Source organism: Cardiocondyla obscurior, linkage group LG01 (genome assembly GCF_019399895.1).
Source record: "Cardiocondyla obscurior isolate alpha-2009 linkage group LG01, Cobs3.1, whole genome shotgun sequence".
Classification (NCBI taxonomy): Eukaryota; Metazoa; Arthropoda; class Insecta; order Hymenoptera; family Formicidae; genus Cardiocondyla; species Cardiocondyla obscurior.
Window position 1 is genome coordinate 11,252,725 of NC_091864.1, and position 26,308 is coordinate 11,279,032.

At 40.5% G+C, this 26,308-nt stretch overlaps 2 protein-coding genes across 8 annotated transcripts in view; one reads left to right on the forward strand and one right to left on the reverse strand.

The window, feature by feature from the left end:
- The first annotated feature begins 159 nt into the window (after window positions 1–159).
- LOC139101732 (mitochondrial amidoxime-reducing component 1) lies at window positions 160–5,108 on the forward strand. The gene is made up of 5 exons (XM_070655111.1): window positions 160–439; window positions 2,979–3,277; window positions 3,590–3,874; window positions 3,962–4,239; window positions 4,352–5,108. Exons 1-5 carry the CDS (start codon window positions 436–438, stop codon window positions 4,515–4,517), a joined length of 1,032 nt encoding a protein of 343 aa, XP_070511212.1. The 5' UTR covers window positions 160–435; the 3' UTR covers window positions 4,518–5,108.
- A 66-nt stretch (window positions 5,109–5,174) lies between these two features.
- Window positions 5,175–26,308, reverse strand: part of LOC139101816 (uncharacterized protein DDB_G0280205-like) — a 59,608-nt gene continuing 38,474 nt past the window's right edge. Inside the window, exons 1-6 of one of the 7 annotated variants that reach the window (XM_070655261.1) lie at window positions 24,725–25,881; window positions 22,549–22,657; window positions 19,469–19,570; window positions 15,645–15,884; window positions 10,483–10,641; window positions 5,175–6,577 (exon numbers count right to left, since the gene is read on the reverse strand). In XM_070655261.1, coding sequence (XP_070511362.1) covers window positions 6,512–6,577; window positions 10,483–10,641; window positions 15,645–15,884; window positions 19,469–19,570; window positions 22,549–22,638 — 657 coding nt within the window. In that variant the 5' untranslated portion in view covers window positions 22,639–22,657; window positions 24,725–25,881 and the 3' untranslated portion in view covers window positions 5,175–6,511. Of the gene's footprint in view, window positions 6,578–10,482; window positions 10,642–15,644; window positions 15,885–16,978; window positions 17,932–19,468; window positions 19,571–22,548; window positions 22,658–24,724; window positions 25,882–26,308 lie in introns of those variants that run through there. The other 6 variants (XM_070655253.1, XM_070655305.1, XM_070655296.1 and 3 more) reach the window with 6 other exon arrangements.

Below are 26,308 nucleotides of genomic sequence, written 5' to 3' on the forward strand. Positions count from 1 at the left end.
ATCGATATTAATAGCGTGATCCATGGAGATATTATTTGATATAAATTAATTGAAGTATTCTTATTTGCAGTTTGATTCGTGAAGTCCGGAGTAGCCGGTCGGGCCGGCGCATGTGCCATCCACGCCCGTGAAAGCTGCATTCTATTTCTGGACGACGGTTCTCACTCAACTTGGTGAAACCTTCCTTCAGGCATATGTGGACGCGCCGGCAACTACAATGGTGGAAGGAGATAGAGGGCCGTGACGCGAGTAGATAACGGTGTCTCCACGTTCATAAGAGAAGATGCGCACGTGAGCTCAGTTGCAGTAAGCTCAGTCTGGTTAGTTGCCGCGAGAAAACCGGAGTAATCGACCGATTCCTCGGGACGGTCACCGAGGCCACGATCACCTGGTGAATCAATTTCGGCTTGGCCTCTACTACTTTTGGAACTGATAATGGGTAAATACAAATTATACTATTGATATTATCCGCGATAACTGCAATCACTCGTTTTTACATGTAAAAGAGAGCTGAACTCGGAATGACGTAAAAATATTTTCTTCAATGATCCTCGGCTAGTTTTCTTTTTCACGAGAAGAACTGAGAGCTGGTTGGGCAAAGAAATTACGAGTAGGTTAATGTGCGTGTGACTGATAAACCGGCGCTCATAGCTGGTTCTTGTACTTAGGATCGTCTTAAGTGCAGTTTTGTCTGGTTTTAGATGAATTCCAGAAGCGTATTAGTGTCTTGAGATATTATTTAAGATAATTTTGAAATAAAAATAAATTACGAATACTGGCCGTAGCAACAGATAATTATAAATACTTACGTCAAATAAAATTAATAAATACAATACAAACTAACATTCCGCACAGATAAAATTGAAATACGTATAAAGAGAACTTATCTCAAAATGATATACAAAAAAAGACAGAGAAAGTAAGATAAATCAAAAGTGAGAGACATAAGTAACTAGCGACGCAATATGATATATGGTATTTGAGCTATAATCATGATAAATTGATCTAACTCAATCAGATTCAAGGACGAAGATGAATGCAAAGCAAATCAAACAGAAACATGAAAATTTTTGTGTGACAAACTTTGATAAGAACGCGTAGTATTTTTTAATTTTTTGACATTTTTTACATTAACTTTTAATTAGAATTAATTAAATGTTTATGTACACAAAAGTATATTTCATATAGATGTATAATAATTTTTTACCCAGCCGTATTTTTTTGTTCGCAAAAAATTATAATTTATTTCATATATTAATTATTATTTATCGTGCAATTATTTTGATAAGAACACCGTTATGAATTAACTATCTCAATGGCATAGTTTCGATGAACTTTTATTTTATTGATATAAATTTTTACTGATAACAATTCTTATATTTAATTTAATTTAATCTTTGTAGGTCGAGACAAATCCAGTTAGTTGTACTTGAAATGTTGAAGGGATAGCTACGTTTTATTTTTGCTCAAATAATGCTTGTTTCTTGCAGTATTGATTCTACGAGGGGTGCGTGGCCCCTTAGAGGCCCACAATGAGGGATTTCTCCCTCTAGTAGAAGAAAAAGTATGTTTTCGAGTGAAGGGATCGAATAATGTACATTTGTCGTTGCTTGAAGCGAAAAATTTACGAGCGAAATAATTGATGCCAAGTTGTAATATATTATTAATAAATATTTAAATATAGCACGTGTATTACATCGTAAAAAACTATTATAATTAATTATATTGCACTAAAACAAACGTTAAAAGAAAAAGAAAAATTATACAAACATATACAACCAACGCAGTCTTGTAATAAAATAATCCATGTGCAACGCAACTTGTAGAACTCGTACAATTAACTTAGAAAATCATAATGCAGACAGCTTACAAGATATACGCTGGACACGCTATTTTTGCTGATATATGTACTTTTTACTTCACTTTTTTATTTAATCGTAAAAAGCCACCTTGACTAATCTACGTATATTTCATATATATAGCGGCGTAACCGTATATGGGATGACATCTGCTGTGTCACTTACTTCATACCGTATCTTTCCGTTATCAAGCGGTTTTCTCGATTTCTAGGATATCGACCAGCATGCAGGACAACGAAAATAAAAATTTCTTTCCTGTTTTAGTTACCCGGATCTCACATAATACGTCTGGATTATTTCACGTTATAATTTCACATTCCCGTAGCGCGTTATTTGTCTCTTACTGAAAATTAATGTTAATCTAGGAGAAGAGTTTATGCTGTAAAGCGAGGATATTGGAAACTCCTTAAAGAAGAATATTCTACGGTGTCTGCATACGCGGCTCGTTGCGGCTCGTTACACTTAATTGTAACGCGTACATGTTAACCAGTCTCGCACGTATGCATATCATTACATTGCCAAGAGTACGTACATACTACATAAAAAGTACGCGAAACAATAAATGTATACTGCATTTCATGTTTTTATATCGCGTTTTTGAAATAATAACGTGCTACTTTTTTTTTCCTTTTTTTTTTCTTCTTAATCTAGGACGCAGTTTCAATTCTGCGATATCGCACGAGCGCATATCGGGACTATTTATTTTGCAATTAAAATCGCTTCTGTTGTCTTTCACCTTTTCTTCAACAACTAAGCGCATCATAATTTGAAGTCATTATACATAGCATTACGGTAACGGCCAGATGACCTCGTTTAATGTACATTTTATGAAACATTTCCGGAACTCATAAAACCGGTTATGCCTCGCACAAAATTTTTGTTACAGAAAAGAAATGAGTAAGTTTTTAAGTGATCGATCACGTCCATCGGACATGACTCGAGAAATAAAATAAGTGATCTCTCGAATGTTATTATATAACGATATACATATATTACGAAACTTGGCCACTTTATTTCGAACTGATATAATGCAACTGAATATACGAGATGTATTTATACAGATCATGGATTTATTAATTTTCTTTTATCATATTAATTTTTTGTATCTTATATTTTCAGATAAAGCGCGACTGACGTACGCCACAACGGTCGCCATAGGCGTCGGCACGGCGGTTTTCGTTATTTGGTGGTGGTGGAACAGAAAACAAGGACCTAAGCCACCATCGAAGTGGCGAAAAGTTGGAGAATTGAGCGATATGGTCATGTACCCCGTCAAATCTTTAGGACCAGTTCGTAAGACAGAAATGGAATGCACGACGTTGGGACTAAAGTCCGGTTGGTTGAGAGATCGGACCTTGCTCGTTATCGATCTCGAAGGACGGTTTCTCACTGCCAGGCAGCAACCTAAAATGGTCAATGTAAGAAGCTGTTAAATTAATTTTCCTTATTATTACAAAAAAAAATTGAAAAAATTGTTTCTTTTAATCCTTTTAATATTTATACATATAAATTATTGAAAGAGTTTGAATATTTAAAAACTTAGATACGTATTTTGCATTCTGTTTTACCGAACACAGATGGAAATATCTAATGATCGACACGCGCGGTAAATACACTCAGCCGTGTTTCTTTTTATTGTTACATATTTTACTTACTCAATTAAAAATCAGCTAGTTGTTAATTTGAGCTCTCTGAAAGCTTTCATCCATAGTCTTCCTGCTATGTTGAAGGTATCACCTAGTGTTTCCGGTTCTGTGCTTACGCTCTCCGCTCCAGGTATGATGTCGGTGTCGGTGGACCTTGCACAACTTCGTGGCAAAAGTTTCCGAGTCGCTGTATGGGGTCAAGCGGTACCGGCGCGCGATTGCGGTGAAGAGCCTGCCCGATGGTTATCGCGCTATATTCTTCAGGAAGATGTTGGGCTTAGGCTAGTTTATTATCCATTAGACCGACCAGTGAGACCTGTGAGGCAGAAAAATGTTAAGAGTTTTCCAAAGCAGGAGCCAATAGACGCGGTATAAAATTTTGCAACAATAAAATGTACAAGAAATATTTTACTTATTTTATTTTAATATTTAAAATAAAAAATAATTTTCTAATAGGGTGCCTATCCAGATGAAACGAGCTACACTTTAGCCAACGAAGCTTCAATAGCAGATCTTAATACCCGACTAGACGAACCAGTCGTCGCGCAGCAGTTTCGCATGAGTTTCTTGGTCAAGGGACCCTCTGCTTACGAAGAAGATAATTGGGATTGGGTAAAGATCGGGAATGTGATTATGAGAAATCTTAGACCCTGCACAAGGTGTATTTTTACTACGATAAATCCAGAAACTGGCACGAAACATCCCAACACGGAGCCTTTAAAGACTTTGAGAAGGTACTGCAATATGTGCATACATACATACATATAATATTCAAGATTTCTTTAATTATTGTGGCAAAATTAAGTAGTTATCTTTTGCTAATGATAAGAAATTTGTTTTATATAGTTACAGACAAATAACCGATCCGCAAATACGACCTGCAGTTGGCGACAGTCCAGCGATGGGAATTCATCTCGGCCTACGAGGACCAAACGGAGTTGTACGTTTGGGTGATCCAGTTTACGTTGGTATCCCGGAAGAAAAACCGCCACCGGTGACTTCACCGTCATAGCTATATCGTTGGGACTCTTGCGAGATTTCAGAACACGAATCAGAATACGATTTTGACGCAAATTTGCAAATCGAGGATCAAAAATATAAAAAGCGGAGTCCAGAACAATAAAATATTGATAGATAAATGATTTACATACAAATGTGAGTAATATATCTTCAATTAAGAATAAGAGAAATTGTTGATAAGAATTATAACGTTATACCTACTTGCAACCATGTTAACAATGCATTAACAAATTGCAAGGTAAGCAAATTAAAAAAAAATTGTTGTTTTACAAAATATTAAGCTTCACTGTGAATCAAATTCTGTACGCAGCATAAATGTTTAATTTTTACATTATACATTTTCGTATTTGTATATATATATATTGCATTTTACTTGCATCATTAGGAATCGCATAATAACAACGAATACTCGTTATCTACATTTTGTTGGTAATATTATCATATTATAGATATTTTATTGTACGGTTTTAATCCGCAAATTTTATTAGGGCGTAGTGGGCTTCGTCCACTTCTATCATATAATATTTTTTTAATAATATTTGTATATCATATAGATTTTAATAAATAAAATTGATGCATTTATAAATAATAGTTACAAATGTATATTTTAAGCGGTAATCCAATAAGGTATAGTTAAAGAGATACACAATTCTCTTCTTATTACAATAATATTTATTTGCACTACAAAAAACAACAGGGACGCTTTACATAGAGAAATAATACGCTCGGTATAAGGACGAGAAACATTGTGTTTCACATGCTGACTACGTTACGTTTGTTAAATTGTATCGCTTATTGGATTTTCCCCACACTGAGAAAATCCAAGAAGTGAAAAATCTTTTTCTCCGATAGTTCACTGCGGTGACAAGCTTTCACGAACAGTATCAGTTGATGTATATATGAAGGAAGATTTTGATTTCACTCTCTCTCTCTCTCTCTCTCTCTCTCTCTCTCTCTCTCTCATTAATATTAAAATTGTCTAAATTTCACAAGTTTTACGTCACCGCAATTTTTAGAGACGAGAGGAACGTAAATATAGGATAAAATTGAATATTTAAAGCAGCAGAACAGACAGAAAATTCCTGGCACTATTGTATTCCCGGATGACCTATGTATGTACAAGTATCTTAATTGTCTCATGCTCGAAGACGGTCAATCGAAACATATTGCTCGCGCGTGAACAATCAAAGGTAAAATATTTGACCTTACTCTCCGACCCTTTTTAACAACACGCGTCATACCCCTGTTAAAAACCATAAGCCTTCCGTATCGTATAAATAAAAAAATAGATTATTTGCTCTTACTTTAAACGCGAATTGAAATAATTTTAGTCGAAGGGACGCCCCTCTGCTACTCGCGCGAGAGAGCACAAGGAGAAATTTCCGACCTGTGGTCGTTGGTGCATGAATCATCCGAATTGCAAACGGAGAGCGTGTCGTATCACAAATTCAAAACAATTTTACAATTTCACTGTCTCTCTCTCCACGTGCCTCCATGCACGATAGACATGGCGGCACGAGTCGTACTACACGATTAAATTTCGATCATTCTAAAACGATCATTTGCAGAAATTTATTAATTACTTGTTATTCTAGTTGACTGAAGGACGAAGATAATAGAAGTGCAGGGAGAAAAGGGAAAAAAGAAAAAAAAAACGAGCGAGAAGTAGATAGAAACGAAAGGGAATTAGACAACTGGAGTGAACATAATCGAAACGGGATCGTCGAATCGATCGGTTTGGAGGAATGCGTTTGGTGGCGAAGTGTCTTGCGTTTTCGCGAAGAGCTCGACAGCCATCGGCGAAGGAATTAAGTTCAGGATCTCAGGGACAAGGGGGCAACACCACGAGATTGGTTTCGTTGCCAACGTCGTACCCGTGCTCCTACTGGCAAAGGCGGCTCGGCGATGATGCCTCCACGTTGGCGGTACCAACGCCGGCTGGGGCCTCTTCTAATCTTCCTCATCCTAGCCCACGAAATGAGATCTTTAGATGATGGAGGTGATCAATCGCGCCTTGAAGTTGACGAAGCGCTCGCTCGTGGCCGCCAGACGCTGCAAATTAAAGATATTAATAGAATTTATTTTTTCACACGTTACAATTTTATTTCATCTTCTTAAGAATTATATTAGTCCATAGATGCAGTATAAAGACAAAGAGTCAATTTAAAAAAAAATGCAACTTATATTGCGTGATCCACGAACAATGTAAAACTGCTTCCTGTTGCTCGCGTCTTCGTTTAATCGCGCAGCAGAGTTTAGCGGATCGAGGAATTCCGCGCGGCGCGCGAAGCGTGAACGCTTTCGAACTGACGGACGCTTCTTCTCGCGAGGCAAAACACCTCGCACGAGAGAACTTTAACGCGGCATGTTAAAACAATTATGATCGTCGCAAGACGCGGGGCGAAGGAAAAAGAATCGCTACGGCCCGCAACACAATAGTGTCTCGCGATCTCTTTCCTTTCTCTCCGCGCTCTTTATCCACCGTTGCACACCGATCGCCGCGAAATCTTAATTTGCATTACGCTACACGATTTCTTTGCAGACATAATACAGTTATACTATACAAAGTTAAGCGGTGATTGCACACTATAATCCACGTAAAACCGGTGTTTCCGCTATCTATAGATATTTCATAAGCTTATTTACATTTACGCACACTCATTGCCGTCGTTAATTAATATATAATTCTTTTCATATTAATTTTTCATTTTGCGTTATATATTATCCATAAAATACATTTTCTTTCAAAGATCGCGGGCAGCGATTTTGATGTTACTACCGCATTCCTCGGCCCGGAAGGTTGAATAGATAACATGCAAATAGCGGAGCTCCGTATGTACCGAAAAATTGATGATTATATCTGATAAATAAAATTATCGGTTGACGCGAGTTAATATCCGTGATTTATATCTCGATTATAATCCTCATACGGAAAAAATTTATGAAGCGTTTTGGAGAAAAGTAGATTACCCGCGGAAAAATAATAAAGTATTTAAAATTTACAAAGTACTAAAAATTAAACTGACATTCACTCTCGCGGCATGAAGTGACCCGAACGATAGAACGAATCGGCATCGCGAAAAAAAGTCGCGACGATCGGGCAACAATGAAATATCTACATCTCGGTTTTAAATAAGGAATTATACTGCGTAATTTTGCAAGCAACGTCATAGCGAGCTCGTGATGATGTAAGTATAATGAATTTGTACTTTTTCTCAACAGTTTCTCTATTGAATATTTATAACATATTTTACGTTTTCTATAAATATTAATCCAGGCATATGATAGCTGGTGTAACCTCTTAATAAAAATAAATTTGGTTAGCTAAAATTAATAGTGATTAATTGAAAATAAAAATGTAATTTGTTGGATTGATCCTTGTAGACAGAAAAATGGTTATCCTCGGTAATAGCTATGATTATCTGCCATTAACTGATTACAAAATCCGTAAAGTCATCGTGCGGAAGTAACGAACGGCCGAGCAAGAATAAACGTCGCAAGTTACGTCGGCCAGATGATCTAAGGTGAATCATTTTCCACGGTTCGCGCGGCAAGTCCGAGTGTTACGAGCGTAAAAATCATTGGTTTAAAAAATCACAGTGGATCATACCGCGGAAAGAATAAAAAGAAATTCTTGCGCGATCACGCACGCATCTAAGTGAGTTTTAGTTCCGGCTTTTTGTATTTTGACGGTGGCCCGAATAACCGCCGTTCGGATTACCATCGTCTAATTTTATTTTATCGCAATAAACCATTTGGATTGACCGTGCGCGAAGGTAAAAATCGTTTGGATAGAGCGAGATAAATAATCTCCCAGCCGAACAATATCCAATCAGCCACAGCCCGCTGATTTCGTGTTTTACGAGCTCAAAAATTGATTAAATCGCAAAGTGAAAGCGTAGTTCGCGTGTCGTAAAATACATAGCGAGTGATAAATGTCAATTCCTTCTCATCTTCTTCCTACGTTTGTCCACGCGGACGCTAAATTTAATCGCCAGCGCCTTTTTCGTCCTTATGAAACATAAATTAAGCTATGAAGGAAACTTTCCATATTACGGAAATCAGAAAACTTTCAAAATCCACGCGTTCCCGATTTGATGTTTATTAATCTTTTTCAAAATAGTGACTTCCAGTGAGGCGTGTCGACGTAAAAAGGCACCGCGGAAAGGCACGGGAGCCACGTGTACTTTCGCGGCCCAGGTTTTTTACCTCGTCGGCCCGAGGGATCCTTTGTGATAAATTAAATGTAGGGCAGTCGTCCACAAAGCGTAACGTAAGGTGAGGCGCGCAATTTCGACGGCAGTAGCCGCGGCCAGTCGTCGCCTCTGGCGATCTTGCGTGCCGGGATCGGCTCTTGCATAAGTTGCAGCTGGCAAATGGACGCGCTATTTCATAGAGAAAGTCGCTTACATTTTTACTTTCCATCGATCCCGGCCGCGTGCTCTTGCGTAATGGCCCGGTTTATATCTGAAACGACGCGACGCGTCGCGGCGCTACGCCTGTTCAACTTTCGGCGCGGCCGAACACGTGACTGACCACCGTGAAGCCTTTTATCTCTCGATCGCCGCTCTACGAGGCTTTTAAACCGGCTAAACACAGCCGGCCTTTGCACCGCAACACTCGACCTTAATAAAGTATTATGCCATTAGATCGCGCGGCAAAATATTATGACAGACCGATGCTTCTTTCAATCTTAGCGGTTTTAAACGACGTTTTTATAAAATTCCGTCGTGCATTTATCTCGATACATTTCAAATCTGATAGCATTTAACGCCGTGTCCCTCATTTTTCATCCGCGTGCTTTACCGGTTGATTTCTAATGAACCTTTAACGCGATCCGTTACAGCATTTAACACTTCCCACATCATTTACTAACGACTATCCGATCGAATTGTAATGTCGATACGTGATTATTAAAAAAAAAAAGTTGTCTCGCGCGCGCCGCCGTGATCTTTTAATTAATTTCGTAATTAAATATAAGAAACCACGGCGCGAATTTTATTTCGCAAATCCATCCGAAGAAACTTAAATTTGTTCGCGAGCAATTATCGCGTGGCGACGAACGCAGTCACTTGCAACGACAGACCGGGTTTACTTATCGTGAATTCGTAATCGGAATTACGTCACGCGCAACATTTTAGTTTTTCACATTCGTACTTGTTTGAATCTCTGCGCGTGGCTCCGCGAATTTCGCGCGGTGAACCGCAAACGCCGGCGATTCCGCGGGGAGGAAAAGTTCCCGATTCCTTTTCCTTCGTTCTGGCAATGTTGAAATCGCGTACAATTTTTCCCGCAGATAATAAAACGTAGATATGGAACAACTGACGTACGTCAGGTACGACGCAATCGGTCGCACCGGTTACGTGCGCACAACACCGGGATCTGCATTCTCACCGCGTCCGAATAAATTATACTCGCGGCTTTATTTCAGCCGTACGATTGTCTAGCGAAATTATATTTGATATGATAACTATTAATCAAGACTCTTCGACACAGTTCGATCTTTCGTCACGCGGTTTACTTTCGCGCAGCCTGAGTCATTAAAATCTTGAAATCTATAATCGACGTCCGGTATACAGAGCGGAGCTCTATCCTGCATGTTGTTGTCCGCTCTAGGCAGCGGATTGGCGCAGATGTCTTTTGAGGTGTATTATTAAGTAACCGCGTATCGGTATATTGTTAACAGCAGCTCTGAGCTGTGACGGCGCGTGATTATCGATCACCAATTATTCTTCCACCACGCGCACGGATCCGCACAAATCCGCACGGTACGTTCTCCCCGAGAACAAGCGTGGTCTGTCAGATTTCTAATTAATTACCGCTTCACGGTCGCGCAGTCGTTATTCAATTAATTGAAAAAAAAGTCTCGAGCCGCGGAAGCTGGATTTTATAAATCTGTCACGTTCAAAGGTGAAAGATAGCGATTGTGAAAGTCCAGAGGTATCGTTTGTACTCACGAGTATGAGATCCTGGACGAGATTCGAGAGTCCTCGATTAGCGATGACGAAGAACCTGGTGACTGGGCCGGGCACGGCCTCCTGCTCCTCCGATTTTCCGTGCTCGGGGGGGCTGCTCGAACCGGCGGTCAGCCCGTTACTTCCGCTACCGGCCACCAGCTGGAAAGATATCCGTCGACGTTAATCGGTAGATAAGCGAAGACGGAGGGCCCCGTTGTTCGGGGATTTTTACACCCGGACGGGCCCCGAGACGCGACAAAGGCGGGTTTTGAATACAGAGGAATTAATTACAATACTTGGTTTTTTTTTGTTTGTTTGTTGGGGATATAAAATTGCGGTGTGTAATTGCAGCTCCACGTCCAACTCCAGCGCTCCCGACACTACGGTGCTCTCACATCCTTATTCCTACTTGCGGCTACAACATACGATCCATCGATCTTGCTGCTACGATCCTTACGTGCGCTCCTTCGGCTCGTAATACTCGAGATTTGTCGGCAGGGTGTGCATACGTAAGTTCTTTTTTTTTTTTTTTTTTTTTCTCAGCTTGAGAATCACTCTGCTCTTGAGCGGAGGACGATCTCACGGAGCGATCGACATCCGGTTAATATTTCCGTATGGACACCCTGCACGTGCACCATGAAAAGGTGAAATCGCCAAGTACCCATGGTGACAACAAGATAAATAATACGCCACGAACGTTTCCCGATAATACGCTTTGCAACTAGCAATTCGCGACGCATCGTAACATCAAACTTGGCAAGCGAATAGCTCCAGCTGCGAACGCATCGAGTTCGGTCGTGAATTAATTACCAAATTTACAATATCTACGAGCTGCAGATCTCCGCCTGGCAGACAAACCGGTTCCGTCGCGGTGGAAAATCCCTCTTTCGATCGTACAAGCGTTGCTCACTTTGAAAGCCGCGCGCGTGTTACATCGCGTTACTTCTTGCAACCGATTCGTCTGCCGGCCGAACTGCGTGCGTTTACTCCAGTGCGTCCAAATATACGATGGAACAAGATACAGCTACGCTAGATATATACGGTGCAGTGAACGAGTACGAAGATCACAACAACGAGAGAATCGGCACTGATCAATGGGCGGCCGCCAGATCCCGAATGAATCGGCCTTGTCCATCAGCCGGTCTGTACGCCATATATAAAAAAAAAAGTCTCTCATGTTTAGTCGGTGGTTGTCAGCGTTGCGTCGGGACCGTTGGCCGGGTGGAACAAGATGGGATTTGGAAATGAACAGGCAAATTTATTGCAAAAAAACATTCTAGAGTTGAAGGAAACTACTGATCTCGACAATCACTTGATTTACAAATTTATTACGTCTTTAACTGCCAATCTCATGGACCTTGTTCAACAAGTTACTTTAAATAAAAAAACAGCAAAAAAATATTAAAAGATGCGTGTAAGCTAACCAGTTTCTTTTATTTTAATTTAAGCGGAATATTGTGCAATTTTATTATTCGTTTTAGTCACCTAATTGCACTTCAACTCTATACTTGAAATTTGTAAAGTAACTTCCGGTTAGAAGTTAAGGATGCGCAATTTGTACAGATTACATGGCAAGACCTCGGTTGCGACATTAGACATGTAAAAAGTGCGTAGATACAAAGGAAATCGTAGCGAATGAAAAAAATAAGATAGTTTTGTACAGAGGAGAACGGGCGGATTAGAAAACTTGCTGTTGCATTACGTTCAAACATGTACACGTATGCATATACAATAGATATATTAGAGATCTTGATATGCAACTCATGCGCAGCAAGGCAGGCAAGATCGGTAAGATGCTTTGTATAAAGGAAGGAGAAACGGTGTAAGGAAGAAGAGAAAGAGACGCCAGACAGGAAAAGTGTCGGTAGCCTGTTCAGAATAAGTCGTCACGAGGGGGATTAAGTCACTGATAGAAAGTAAGTCGAAAAACGTCGCACAACTAAGTCAAGAGTGATGCGAAAAGGTGTGCATGCAGGTAAAGATAAAGAGGTCTAATATAAGAAAGAGGGAGAGAAAGAAAAAAAGAGATAGAGAAAGAAAGACAGAGAAGACTGCGAGAGAAAAGTTGCGCGGAAAAATAAATAAAAGTAGGCTGTATATGAAACGTGCATTTTGAACTACTTCTGCATGTAACGTGTAATTACAAAAATAAATATATAAAACAGTATTTTTTAGGAGAAAATTACGATAGAAATTAAAAACGTGTCTTTCAGTTAACGGGCAATAAAATTGGGAATAAATATAGATTTTTTTTCATGCAGCTGGAAGACGGTACGGCATGCTGGGAATGATCGTGAGGTGAAAAAAATGAATAAAAGAAAGAAAAAGGGGAGAAGAGAAAAAAGAGAAGTCATGTACAGTGCGTATGTTACATATTAGCAACATGGAGTAATTATAGAAAGAAAAAGAGAGAAAGAGAGAGTTAATGAGAATCGGAACCCGATAAATTCGATTGGTGGTATACACGTGCAACACCAATCGTCTACTATCTCGCATCGACGAGGAAGAAAAACGTCCGTTCGCGGCATATTATGCATTCGCGAAGTGCAAAACGTGCCCACGATCGTTTTTCCCCGGCTTTCGGAGCGGGCACCGACCGATTCGACGTGCTCGGTTGGCGAGCCGAAGGATCGGTGCCCTCCGAAAGGACGTCGGATTGCAAGGGTTCGCGTTTATCGGGACCGATTTTTAGAAGCGCAGTCGCCGTATCTCTGTCGGCGGACACTTAGGCGTGTCGGAAGGATTTGGCGTACCGGTGGTAGAATGCCGGCTCCTGGGGCGGCGGTCGAGGATGCGCCGGACGTCGGGGTGCCGCCGGGGTTGGCGGCAGCTGGGGCGGCTGGGCCCACGTCGCGCGAGGCGCTTAACCCGAGCCCGAGGCTCTGGGTACCGGCCACGACACGGTACACCGTGCCCGCCGCTCTTGCCGCCCCGTCGGCCGCTTGCTAAACAAGAGAAGAGAGACGAGAACGCCTCGTTTACTTGACGCACTCTGCCCTTGCTTGTTCTCGCGTCCGCTAAATCGCGTGGGAGATTCCGCTTATCTCCGCGCAGCGGAAGCCCTTTGCGTCTGCAACGATTCTGAAGTGTCCTGCAATGATGGCTGGAAAGTGGTGAGTTAAAAAGCCCTCGATCGAAGTATTTTCCCGCGGTAGAGAAGCCTGGGGTTTCGGTCGGTCGCTAGATCGTCGCCGACGGTTTTCAGACGTTGCTCTCTGCTTCGTTTTGCCGTCGTGAAAAATGGAGAGGAATTAATTGCCTAACGGCACGCGGCTTTGCGGGCGAAGATTGCGTAGAAGAAAGCCGGTTCAATATTAGCAAAGTAGCACCGATGTCGTTAGCAGTATTGCATACAAATTTCTTCGCGTGAACTTTGCTCGTATAAATATACGCGCCGCAATAGTTGAAAGCGGTTTATGCTGGTTGATTACAACGTTGTGGTCGAAAATGTCACTAATAAAAAAAAAAAAATTATTGCCGGACATTTTCGAAATTTTATTATCGCCAAGACGACTCGACTTTGACTTCTGAATATTATAATTAATTGTTTTTAGCGGCAAATATTAATTCTTCATTTATAATCTGTCCGGATAGTTTTATAGTGCATAATCTGACAATTTTATTGCGGTAAACATTAAAACCGTGCTATAACTCTCAGATAAAATTAAAGTATCATCCATTTCTGTAATGCAATTAGAAAACATCTTCGGATTTAATTTGCCGTTTAATAACCGACGAATATATATAAGACAAGAACAGAGTGTTCGTCACGTAGCAAATTTCTCGTTTTCTCAATTGGCGAACGGTGAAGGGTCGCAGCACGACTGACCGGTCTGGAATCGCTTCGAGTCGCTCGTAATAACGTCTTTTTGCCAGGAAAGTGGATAACGGTGACAGCAGCCATTGGAAACGGTGACTCGATTTTCGCGTGATTGCATCTGTCTCGTCGGCGAAAAACCCGTTTCGCCGATATAGACATTGCAAGAAAAAAAAAAAAAAAAAAAAAAAAAACCAGTCGACGAATGTGCGACAATATTATTATTCATGCGCTTCCACGCGATAATGTAACACGCACAACCGATTTATCACGGGAAACGGATATGCTATGTAAAATAATAATTTTATGTCACGTACGGCATTTAGAGACTTATAAATAAAACTATCTGCGCGATAAATATTTTTCAAATAAAAAATTAATTTCTGCAAAATAAATTCGGCAAAAATATTTCTTAAACGGTGTGAAAAAAATGAGCGTCGTGGAATTAATTCTCTGTTGGTTACCAGCGAGAACCCCGGTATAGAAGTGGTTTAGGTTAGGTTGAGTTTCATTTTTCCACCCACGACGCTCTTATCAAATCGCTTCCAAGTCTTCTGTATATATATCATCCTCCTAATCTCTGATCGCTTACGAGAAAGTTTTACTGTGCATACTAGCACACTCTAACGGCATCGTATGATCTCTCGACATCTCGAATGCTTTCTTTGACCCTCTTAACAGGCACGATTATATTTTGTTAATTATAAATTTTTTTAAATAAAAAAAACTTTGAAAGTGATAAGAATTAAAAAAAAAAAAAAAAAAAAAAGAGAGAGAGAAAGAACAGAAAAATGTTACATCTATAATAGTATACGTAAATACTTTTTTGTATCAAAGATTAAAATTGATCAAACCGCAAATATTTGTGATTACGGTAAAATTGTTACCCGATTTTACTCCCATTATCGTTAATTTTCCAATGTAATTGAACCGCGGTACCGACGTTTCTCCACCGTCGCGTATATGAAATCGCGGATTCGCGTAGATATCAATCAAGGACAACGGCTTCGATTGACGAGAATCCTGACTGAGGTAATTCTATCGCAAGACCTGAGCGTGCCTAGGTCAGGAACCTTGGAATAGTAACCAGATGGTGCAGTGGCGGCTAAAAGCAATTCGGTTGCCTCACTTTCACCGCCGTCTGCAGCTTGGTGCAGACCTTGCGGTTAACTCGCCCGTTACTCGAATATCAAGTGTATTCGAGATTGATTGCGCGTCAACGTTGCAGCCATAAGTCTTCCTCATCCTCCGGTCGTTATTTAATTATTTATTAATTTTTTTTTCTCCATTTTTCACACGGTATTAGCAAAGAGAAGTACTATCTAGAATCGATACCGCGACTCACCCTAATAATGTCGAAGAGGAAGTTGCCTGAGCCGGCGCTACCGCCGGCGCCGCCGCCGAAGCCGAAGAGGAATCTCTTGTTTCTATTCTCATCCTCTTCCGCATCGGTCTCGTCCAACGGTGTCAGCTCCTGCGGTTCCTTATCGCTCGCCACTTCGTCCGCGAATTGCACTCGCACCTCGTTGTTCTGCGATTCCGATCCGATTTCGTTCACTCGATTCTCTGATTCCGGGTTCACGTCCTGTAAGAAAATATTTCCTATAATCGACGTGGGTCGGGCGGCGAATTAATTACTTTCGTCCGTACGAACAAAGCGTAATTTATTCGTATCGTTTCATATATGCGTTTCGTAGAGTAAGCAACATTTATGAGACAAATATATTGTGACACAGAGTATTATTAACGTTGGATTAATAATTTATCAATCATCGTTGATTCTCTCGATGAAAAAAAGATGCACAAAAAAAAAATCGTAATCGCGAAGCAAGTAGGCCACGTGCATAATTTCAAGGTCTGTAAAGTATAGTTAGGTTCACGTAATATTCTAGCAATGTTTCCCATAAATTATTCATCACAAGCATGGCTTCCATTGCATAAATTTAATTACTTTTCGATTGAATTTTTTGTGCATCCAAAGTTAAATCAAGTATGATTTTAATATCGTAGTTATACTTCAAAATTCTTTCGAGCTGCTGCGGAGATTACAATCGTACGTAAAAATGTCATGACGAATAACATGCGAATCACAAAATAAATAACATTGATATGTTACGAAGTTTACGACATGCACGGTCAAGAAGCGACACAAAACATTAATTAATTGTTACGGAACGTCTTTAATAAATGTATTAGACTTGTGTTAGATTTATGTTAGATTACACTATCCTGGACATCACGTAATGGCTAAATGATTCATGAATTCATGGAACAAAAAGCTGAGCATTGAGTCGTTGATTGCTTGGTGATTTGCAAATTTTTTTTTGAATCTTATATATCTGCGATAACAGTGCAGATGTGACATAAGTGCCACATAATAAATGAGATATTTTTCAAGATTAGCATGCTAGATTAATTTAATCTGCAACAACTAATAACGGAAAATAATTACGGCGTAATGAGAACACGAATGACAAAACAAAAATCGAAGAGGATTGTTTAGTGAAAAGATAATTTCGAGATGAACCGAGAACCACAGTATAAAAAAAAAGGGCCTGACAGTCGAAATGGTTTAAGCGTCACATCGAAAAACACATGAGACGATAAAAAATATAAAAAATTAAGTCTTAAATTTATATCAGAGTTAGGTGATGAAGAAGTAAAAGTGTTTTGATTAAACGTAGTGCAGTTTTCTTTTTTTGTATAATTTTACGTATAGAAACATGATCATAGCATGATTTGCGGACGAGAAACACAAACAGATAATTGAAATAACAAGATGAAGAGCCCAGAACCAGTAGAATAAAATTGTCCACCGGACTTTGATAATACTAGTAAGATCGTAATAATGAACGTGGTGGCATAAGTTGCCAATACAATATTATTAATCGATTAATGGCTAAATAAATAGCAGACACGAGGACGATAAAAGAGACAGTTAGCAATGTACAAATACGTGCGCAACCGCGGCAGTCCTGGTTGCGCGGTAACTCAGCGGTCATTAAATCCGTCGAGATTTGAGCGGTCGATCGAATGGCCGATCGATTTAATCCCCGTTTTCTCGAGTACCCAGTAAGTAATTAGCACATAAAGTAGACAACGCGTGCCGCTGCAGTCCTGAATGCGCGGTAAGGCATTCTGCGAGGTATTCTGCATTCTTTGTGAGGATTCCTCAAAGTCATGACCTCGAAACTTTTACCGAGCTGCTGGTCAAACGGTCACTGCGTAGTGGTGACCTCGTTTTCTGACAACGACGGTGTTGTAGCGGAGGGTATTGTAGTCGGCGATGCCGTCGTGGTCGTCGTAGCAATAATGTTGTCTCTGCTCTGTGTCGTTATCGTGGATGACGAAGAGGAGCTGGTCGTCTCCTCCTCATCGTCGGGCGGAAACGTCGGCAGAGAGATCGAGACTAAAGAACCGTTTGAACGAGTTGACGCCGATTCATCCTCATCGTCATCACCGAAGGGCGACATGCCTACTACACTTGTGCCATCGTTGCTTGTCTCGACGCCTGTATTGCCGCCGCCGCCGCCGCCGCCGCCTCCTCCTCCTCCAAGAACATTACGAAGGATGACCGGGCCAAGGACGCGAATGACTTCCGCGACAATAGAGTTGACTTTTTCTTCGATTCTCTAGAAAACAATAGGTCTTAGCTGGAGAGCCTCGCAGCGTGGCGTTAGCCACGATCAATCTTCTCCTTTTTTTTTTTCTTCTGTAGTCGTAACTGCATACGATACCGATCGATCCATGGCAGTAATCGGTGATACTTTTTATCTATGAATGATGTGGACTTCCGGTCTGTCAGAGAATCTTTAAATATGCGATCAATCGTCCGTCTAATAACATATGCTCGTTCGATTGATCGGTGCTACGTTCAAATGTGATTAATTCTTATCGTATGATTTCTTATTACCGCGTTTCTTTCAAAGGCACTGCAAAGTCGTAGGAAATCAGGCTCGTCGCTCTTACATGACGTTCAATAGATACGGGGATAAAATTAAACGCGAATCTTGGCGTGGAATTATTCCGTAATCCGAGAGACTCCACAGGGTCGTTTTGTGCGATCGTAGTCTCATATGTCGCCGCTCGTTCATCCAATCATTTGGGAATTCTATACCGGAGAAATGTCGACATTCTTCCACGAACAATCTTCCGGTTCGCGCAAACCGGCGGCTTCGCCGCGGTGCGGAATGACTAATTCAACGTTATTCTGCAAGGTTCGTTACTAAATCAATCGCCATTGTCGTGCGCGTGCACGCACATGCGACCGCATGCAAGAGAAGCCGGCGTCGCTGACCGACGCTAAGAAAGCCATTTCCTAACGAGACAAAAAATCGTACAGTGTATTATTAGTCAAATTAGGAAGTTATTCTTGAACAATTCAATAGGCAGCGCGGCTAGAAAGAATTTCACACGCAAAAAGAGAACTTTCCCGTGAATGTTTGGTTTTTACAGGTAGGAGCCTCTCTTACTTCGTCGACAAACGATTACTTCGCACTGTACAGTTTTTTGCTCGTATTTTAATGAAACTTCCTTCGGTAACGTTGCGGAGATCTCGTGAAAATTCTCATTGTATAACCTGCACATGATCGAGATGGAAAAAAGGGGCAAAAGAGATCTCGAGAAATCTCGCCTGGTTAACGGATCGACGGAAGCGCGATTAATTTTAATTTTTATTTTATTTATTAATTTATTTTTTTTTACGACCGCGAGTATAATGAATCGCTTCCGCTCTCTTCGCGAATAAAATGGAAGAACGTGAAATGAGCCCGTGAAATGAGATCGAAACAAATCGATCTGTACGTGAGCGAGTAAGCAAAGGGTGGTTGGCTAATATGTTGGCCGACTCTCAAATCGTATGCGTTACTTTCTCGGTAGGAATGCGCGGCTGAGGTATTCAACGAATACCACCTTTTTGCCGCGCAGATCTGTAAAGACGAAAGGCGAAGTCCTATGGCGGTGGGTGTCAAAAAGTTCTTAGTACGTTACAGCCCGATGTAAATCGCTCAAGGACGTCGTATCGCTCCTTGATAGTGTTTGGCGAGGTATATGTATAATCGGCGATGATAATTTATGTACAGTCTCGCCTATAAAACGCCGCTCGGCGTGTCAGTTCAGTCCTGGCCTTCTGCAGGATTTCTCTGACATTCACGTATCATGACTGCTCACCTGGGAGATATCGGGGAAGAGCTGTCGCAGAATGCCGATCGTCCGTTTGTTCCTCAGGGCGGCCTCGCTGTCGGCTTCGGCCATCATCAACCGATCAAGGGCCTGAAAGAAAGGTCTCTTGTTGGCCTTGCCGTACGACAGCAATTTCGCATTGCATCTTTATCGGCGACACTTGATTGGCTGGTGATCACGTAGCGTCGAGCATTAGTCGAAGCTCGATCGACACGAGAATATCTCAGTTACGCGTTTACGGATTAATAAGCTGCTGTGTTTTGCTACAAAAGTATATGCCTATCTACTTGATATAAGCGGACTTCTACGGTTACGCAATAACTTTTAAGTGTGTACGAACCGAGATCTTTTAATCTGGGATAATGGAGTGCGTATTTTGTGATGCGTTAAATAATAAATTTGATTGATGATTAAGATGCTGCTAAGGAGTTCTTTTGCTTTTTTTTTTTTTTTTTAAAGTAATGTTAAAGCATCGCGAACCTTGTTTGTGAGAAGTAGCGACGAATAAAAAAGTATTGTGATGCGTAATTTTCCAGATCGGGCTGAAAATATACGATAAAGGCCATGGAATTTAGTGCGTTTGTGAATGTTAAGGTAATTGTGTTGTGTAACGTTTTTTATGTTAGATGATAACCAAGCAAGGATCATTAACTTAACGCCACTAGATATTGAACAGACGTGCTGACTCTTTTACTACTTTTTTTTTTTTTATAAAAAAGCAATAACAAAACTTTGTTACACCGATTTATGAATCGTAATTCTAATTTACTACATCACAATAATAATGGCAGTTATTATCGCGCCGACGTCGATTATTATAATTGATTATCTCACGCGACACGTGTATTTTCGAGTATTTACTTTAAAAGCGGAGATTGCGAATGTGAATATATTAAAGAGAAATTAAAAGATTCCAGAGCTTATTTGCAGTTGTAATTTAGTCGAGATTAGGCAATAATCACATTCAGTTTGTCTCTTTTAAACGAAGGTTAACCTGTGTTAAAATCACGATAGATTAATTCGAATTTCGTAAAACTTTAAATTACTTTTATTTTAATTTCGCGAATAAACCTAGATTGGCCAATGGACAGCCACGAAACCCAAATGTTGCTCAACCGGAGTATTATGGTACACTTTCCCTTAAACCTCGTTTTACATTCACGTGATCGCCCGTAGAATTCGGTCGCTTCAACTTTGACCAAGAAATTTCGCTCGTGAGTACGATATCGTGGATTGAAGAAAAATTATTTTATAATTTAACATTCGTGCTCTTTAATACTCTTTAAAGTCTCACTCTCTTAATTGCCTGTTTGTTCATTTCAGTGCTAACCACATTCAGTACAACGTGTAGTCCTCGATTAAATTTTTATATCCTGCAACCTATCCTTGCGGGCATTGGTGAAAACTATTCACGAATCGAATAATCCGCTCTTCGGTCTAACTGCCAGTGTCTGTACCTCGTCTCTATCGTCTATGATACCTTTTACGTCTTGTTATCTCGTGTTCCTCAGCCGAGAGAAAACGCGAATCGGGCGTGCAACCGGTGATTTGTTTGTACACTTGTACACAATGTTTCGTATATCACACCGTGTTGTTAAATTGCATTTGTGCGTACGCACTAGCTTTCCCATCGGGCGCCTATCGACCGAAGAAAGTGTCCGGCAACTTCGCCGGTGTTCGCGGCCAGTGAAAGTGTCGGGAGCGCGCAACGAGAGCCGGTCGGACGACCCGGCATTTCGTCGGGCCGTATACTCCGTGAGGGTTACGCTACTCCTCCTTTACGGCGGCATAACCGAAACATTGAACTCCTCGCACCCATCCATTACGCGCGAAATGTTTTCCAAACGAATAATTCCCGCAGCCGCTTATTGTCATGTAACCGTGCGGCTGGCCGGCCGCACTCTTCCGCCCGTGGTCGCAACACCACGCCTGGTGCATTGCGTGGTCTCGAATCGTTATGTAAACCGTGGTAATTATAAATAAATTACACATAAATGCAAAGTTTAAATAACTATGAAAGTAAGGTAGGCTTTTCGGGTAACAGCTAGGATTCCATAAGTCACGTAATAACGAAATGGGCAATCGTAACGGCGTGCAATGCCACGTTTTGTCGAAGAATTGTGAATTTACCGTACCACTTCCGATAACGCATTGCGAATACCGTGTTTCAAACGTGAAAAATTTTCCACACACATCGCCGCGATTCCGACGTGGAGGCACCATCTTATATAAAATTTTATTAACTTAATGAGCCCAGCATTTTTTTTTTTTTTACTTGTGAAAAGAATAAGGGATACTTATTCCGCGTTCGCCAACGTTTCCGAGTTCCACGTTATTAAAATAAACAAATTCACATTTGCGGTCTCGCAAACCGCAGGTGCGATACGTAGTCGTAAAATATGAATCCCGATTGCTTTCCGGCTGTTTTGTTCGCTGCTGCTACTGGTTTCATCGGTGGCATTGTCCGAGTGAAAGACTCATCGAAAGTGAAACATCATCCTCGCCCGTCGAATTGATCAATCCGGCAGAACGATCGTGCGCTTACTGCCCGCAGATCGTAACGTGGGCTGAACTTTCGCGATCGAGCAGGAATCATCTTGCGCTTTTATCGTTCATGCTCCCAGTGATTAATAACTACGCGCAATTTCAAAGAAATGTCCCCGCACAGAGAAATTCTCTGCGACATATTTTCTACAAAACAGACTTTCTCCTTAATCGATACGGGAAAGACCCGAAGATAAAACCCAGTGAAGAGGTGAAGGTTAATGGAAAAGGTTAGTGGAAATCGCTGTGACGTAGTAAGAATCATAACCGGCATACTTGACCTTATGCAGGAATCGATCAACCGCTAATTGCGAAATGAATAAAAAGTTTTTGCTTAAAACGACGATTAAATTTCAGTTCTTAAACTCGAGTTCTGTTAGTTAGCGTGCCACGTGCCAATTGTGTTAGATAATTAAGTGATAATGCATGGGAGAAGTGGCCGTTAACGCCGCGGTATTAATCTCTGCAAAATAGATGGCGACGTTAAAAGAGAAAGGCGGCGGGATGCACACGTGCTTGCTTACCTCCGATCGAAGTCCGTCTTCCGGAAGTGGATGCGAGCTCACTAATGCGAGGCAGAGTACAGCCGTCAGAGTTAGAATGGTAAGTCTCATCTTGATCAGCAGATGAATTCTGCAAAAACAATACGTGACATTAATACGGTATCCGCGGTTAACGCTCGTTAACGCATTGCGGTATCCACGGTATTTCTCACAATTTTGCGCACTTTACGCGATCCCCACCGTGTGAATTTTTTTATCCGCGCGCTTCTGCAGATTTCTCGGAAACAATTTTTTATGCTACGTTTATATCTCGTATGAGCCTCTTCAGATTGTTGCAAAAATACTGCTTTTCCTAAGCGTACACGATAATAACGCGCGCGTGATAAAAATAAAAAAAATTTTTACAAGCTCATATATTCTATTTATCTTGAGATTTTATCAAATAATACTTAATGTGTCTCCTCTTTTTCCCTCCCCCCTTTCCCTTCCTTTTTTTTAACGCAATTAAAATAGACACGCGGAGGTAAGTTGCGAGATAAAACGGAAATTGTTCGCGAGAATCATGACAAGACGGAGGAAACGAGAAGTTGCGCGGAGAGAAGAGAAAGAGGTAGAGGCGCAATGACTCTCCTTTCTCGAACATGGATCCGTTCGCGACTATCACTTTCGACGGAATGAAAGTGGAGAACGCCGCTGGCGTCTTCGGACGAGGCGCGGGAGGCGAGGCAAGATAACGTGCGCGCGAGCTTCTTAATTAGTCGCAATTTTAATAAAACACACGCGTGCTCGCAGCATTTTACATCCGCATTAGGATTGTGTTTATTAATCACGTGCTTCCTCTTTAAAGCATCGTAAAATTCGCTCCTTATAATCGGGTAAAGTCGTCGCTTATTTCGTGACGTAAATCTTAGAGATGGTAATTGGTAAAAGTAATCAGAGTATTTAATAAATTGCAAAAGAGCGATAAATATTTAATTATTCTTAAATTATTTAATCCAAAAAAAAAAACATTACGAAAATTATTTTCTCAAATGGATTACAAGACGATTAGAGGATAGTTAATGGTGTGCATATAATTTTAAAGTTCGTCAATGTATACCGAATGTATATGTAAATAACACGTGCATTTGGCACGCTAAGGATCATGGCGCTTTAATGACATTACGACGATATAGATTCAGCACACATCACTACTAGTCGAGGACGGTGTTGCAATATTCCATTTTCGAGGCCACATGTTAATTAGTTTTAATTGGTATCTCCATTCCATCTGCAATTTCATTGTGTAGAAAAGTTTACAATGCGATTATAATATGATAATGCATTAGAACTTTTACTTTTATTTTTCATAAAAAGAAATAATTACTTGGACTCTTTTTGCGTAAAGTTATTTGAGGAAACGATAATTCGCCTAATCAAAAAGAACGTTAAATCCAAATTGCGGCGGCTAACTTAAGAACGAAAAATTTTTATACCTTAATAAGCTTGTAATAAAATCCGGCGCGAAGAGAAGCCTTTCAAAATACTTCAAAATACTTTAAGCGTGATTAAATTGAATTTTATTTTATCGTCGACATTTCAATTTTAATCTGGAACTTGTTCCAGTCCATTTCAAGATTTTCACTCCGTTTAACTTCTCTTTCATCGCCGTTCTACTCTTTCTAGTGCTTAAATCTTTACCAATTAATTTGCTGAGAACAAATAACGTTTCCAGCCCTTACGTACGCAGTTGCACTCGCATTTTTATAAATTATTATTTGTACGGAAAGTAACGCGAGTTTTCATCAGATAAGTAATTACCAAGGAAACGGTGCGTCCAGATGGAAAGAGATTTCTCCGGAAAATTATGATTTAACAGCACTTTCATTAAATATAAAACAATGTTAAATTGCGCTAAAATGTATTACATTAATTATCCACGGCTAGCAATGAACAAGCCAACGACATTTTTATGTTAACAATAATAATATAGATATCATTTATCTGACCACGTTTAATTTTATCAAGCGATAAACCTCCGTCCGAGTTCTGCATCTCTTTCCGATAAGCACACGAAATTCAAAATTTTCCCACTTATCACACTATCTCGCCACGTGGTTGACGCGTTCGGTAAATTCTCCACGAGACACTGAAGACGAGTACACGGCGACTCAGAGGAGGCGCTGATTGAGATACCCCAAGATTTGTGTGAACTCACCACGCACAGATATTATCCCGTCACACGGTCCGCCGTGAAACAATCAAACTTTTTTTTTATTTATATATGTATAAAAAAAAAAGACGTTATGGGGCTCTGAAGGAGCTCTCGGCGGCTCCTGCTCTCCTCAGGGTTTTCTGTTACTGTCTGTATAGCGACGCTTAGTGAGCGGCTTTTATTAGAAGGAGGGGCCTGGCACCACCTCCACGCTACACTTATGTCCACGTCTGCCTCTCGTTCTCTCCTTCTATCAGGTCTACCCAGGAGATCCTGAAGAAGGGATCGATCACATCGATAAATTTCATTCCGATCACCGAAACGCGCGTTCGAGGATGACTGTTAGCGAGCGTATCCGGCAAGTAACGAATTTTCGAATACAATAATGCGATCAAAGAGTTTCCCGTATAGCCTGGCGGAGTTTCGAATCGAGAAAGATTTTTCTCACAATGATAATAATAATATTTAACATTTTTAGCATTTTAATATTAAGTATTTTGATTCGCGCACAGAATTTATCTTAAAATCTGCGTTTCGAATAAAATGCGCGCATACGGACTGTTAAACAGCAAGGTATTTCCCTTATCGGATATCTTATTTGCAATTATGTCTTTCTCTTGACAGAAAGCTCTGTGGGAATATTGATAATATCGATAATTAGTCACTTGAACGAAAGACACGCGTATCGAATCGTCATTTAGACGCTCCGAGATTACATATCGAAGACGTGTATGGATAGTATATTATACATAGAACATGACATAAGACACGGAGTGCAAATAAATTCTTAAGTAATCTACGAGCGGATATATAATTACGAAATAAAATCTAATCCGGCCGTCTGAAAAACATTTCTTTAAAGCACGCCTATTGATGCGGCCAGACGCGATGTATTTATGCGTTGTTTAGCTTGCAATTACCGAGCTGTCACAGACAATTACAAAAGTACTTTTACACTAACGTCGTGCAATTATTATTTATCACGTTCATCCATGCGTTGCTAACAATCACTTTTACTCGCATTACAAAGTGGCGCGTATTGCGGCAGTGAAACTCGCGTTCTTCTTCCGATGACATGGACCATTAGGTGTAAACCATCGTTGATTAGCGTAAAACGGTGTCGCGATGGATAATTATGGCGCGTTGCGGCTAATAAACGCACGTATCAAACGCTACTTTTGCTTAGGTCACACGAACGTTCCAACAGGTCGTAGAATAATATTTTCTAAGTTATTTAGTTATAATGATACCGTGTGCAATTTTTTTTTTTTTTCTTCTTTTTTTTTCTCTCACATTTTACGACTCAGGGTTAAAACAAATACGGGGTATAATACGCTTGTAATATATTTCACAGTAACAAGGTTATTATCACAGACAATAGGAAGCGGATAGGTACATTGCGCAAACACGCTGCCGCGCACGCAGCTTTGATAGGTAACCCTTTTTGATGAGAAACGAGCAATTACGCGCGCGGCAAATTTATACCTGAGATTCTGCTTCTTATTACTTATCGGGAATATCCTTCATAAAAACGTATCTATAATTATATCGAGGAGCGCCTTGAACTATTTATTTTGAAATTTTGCA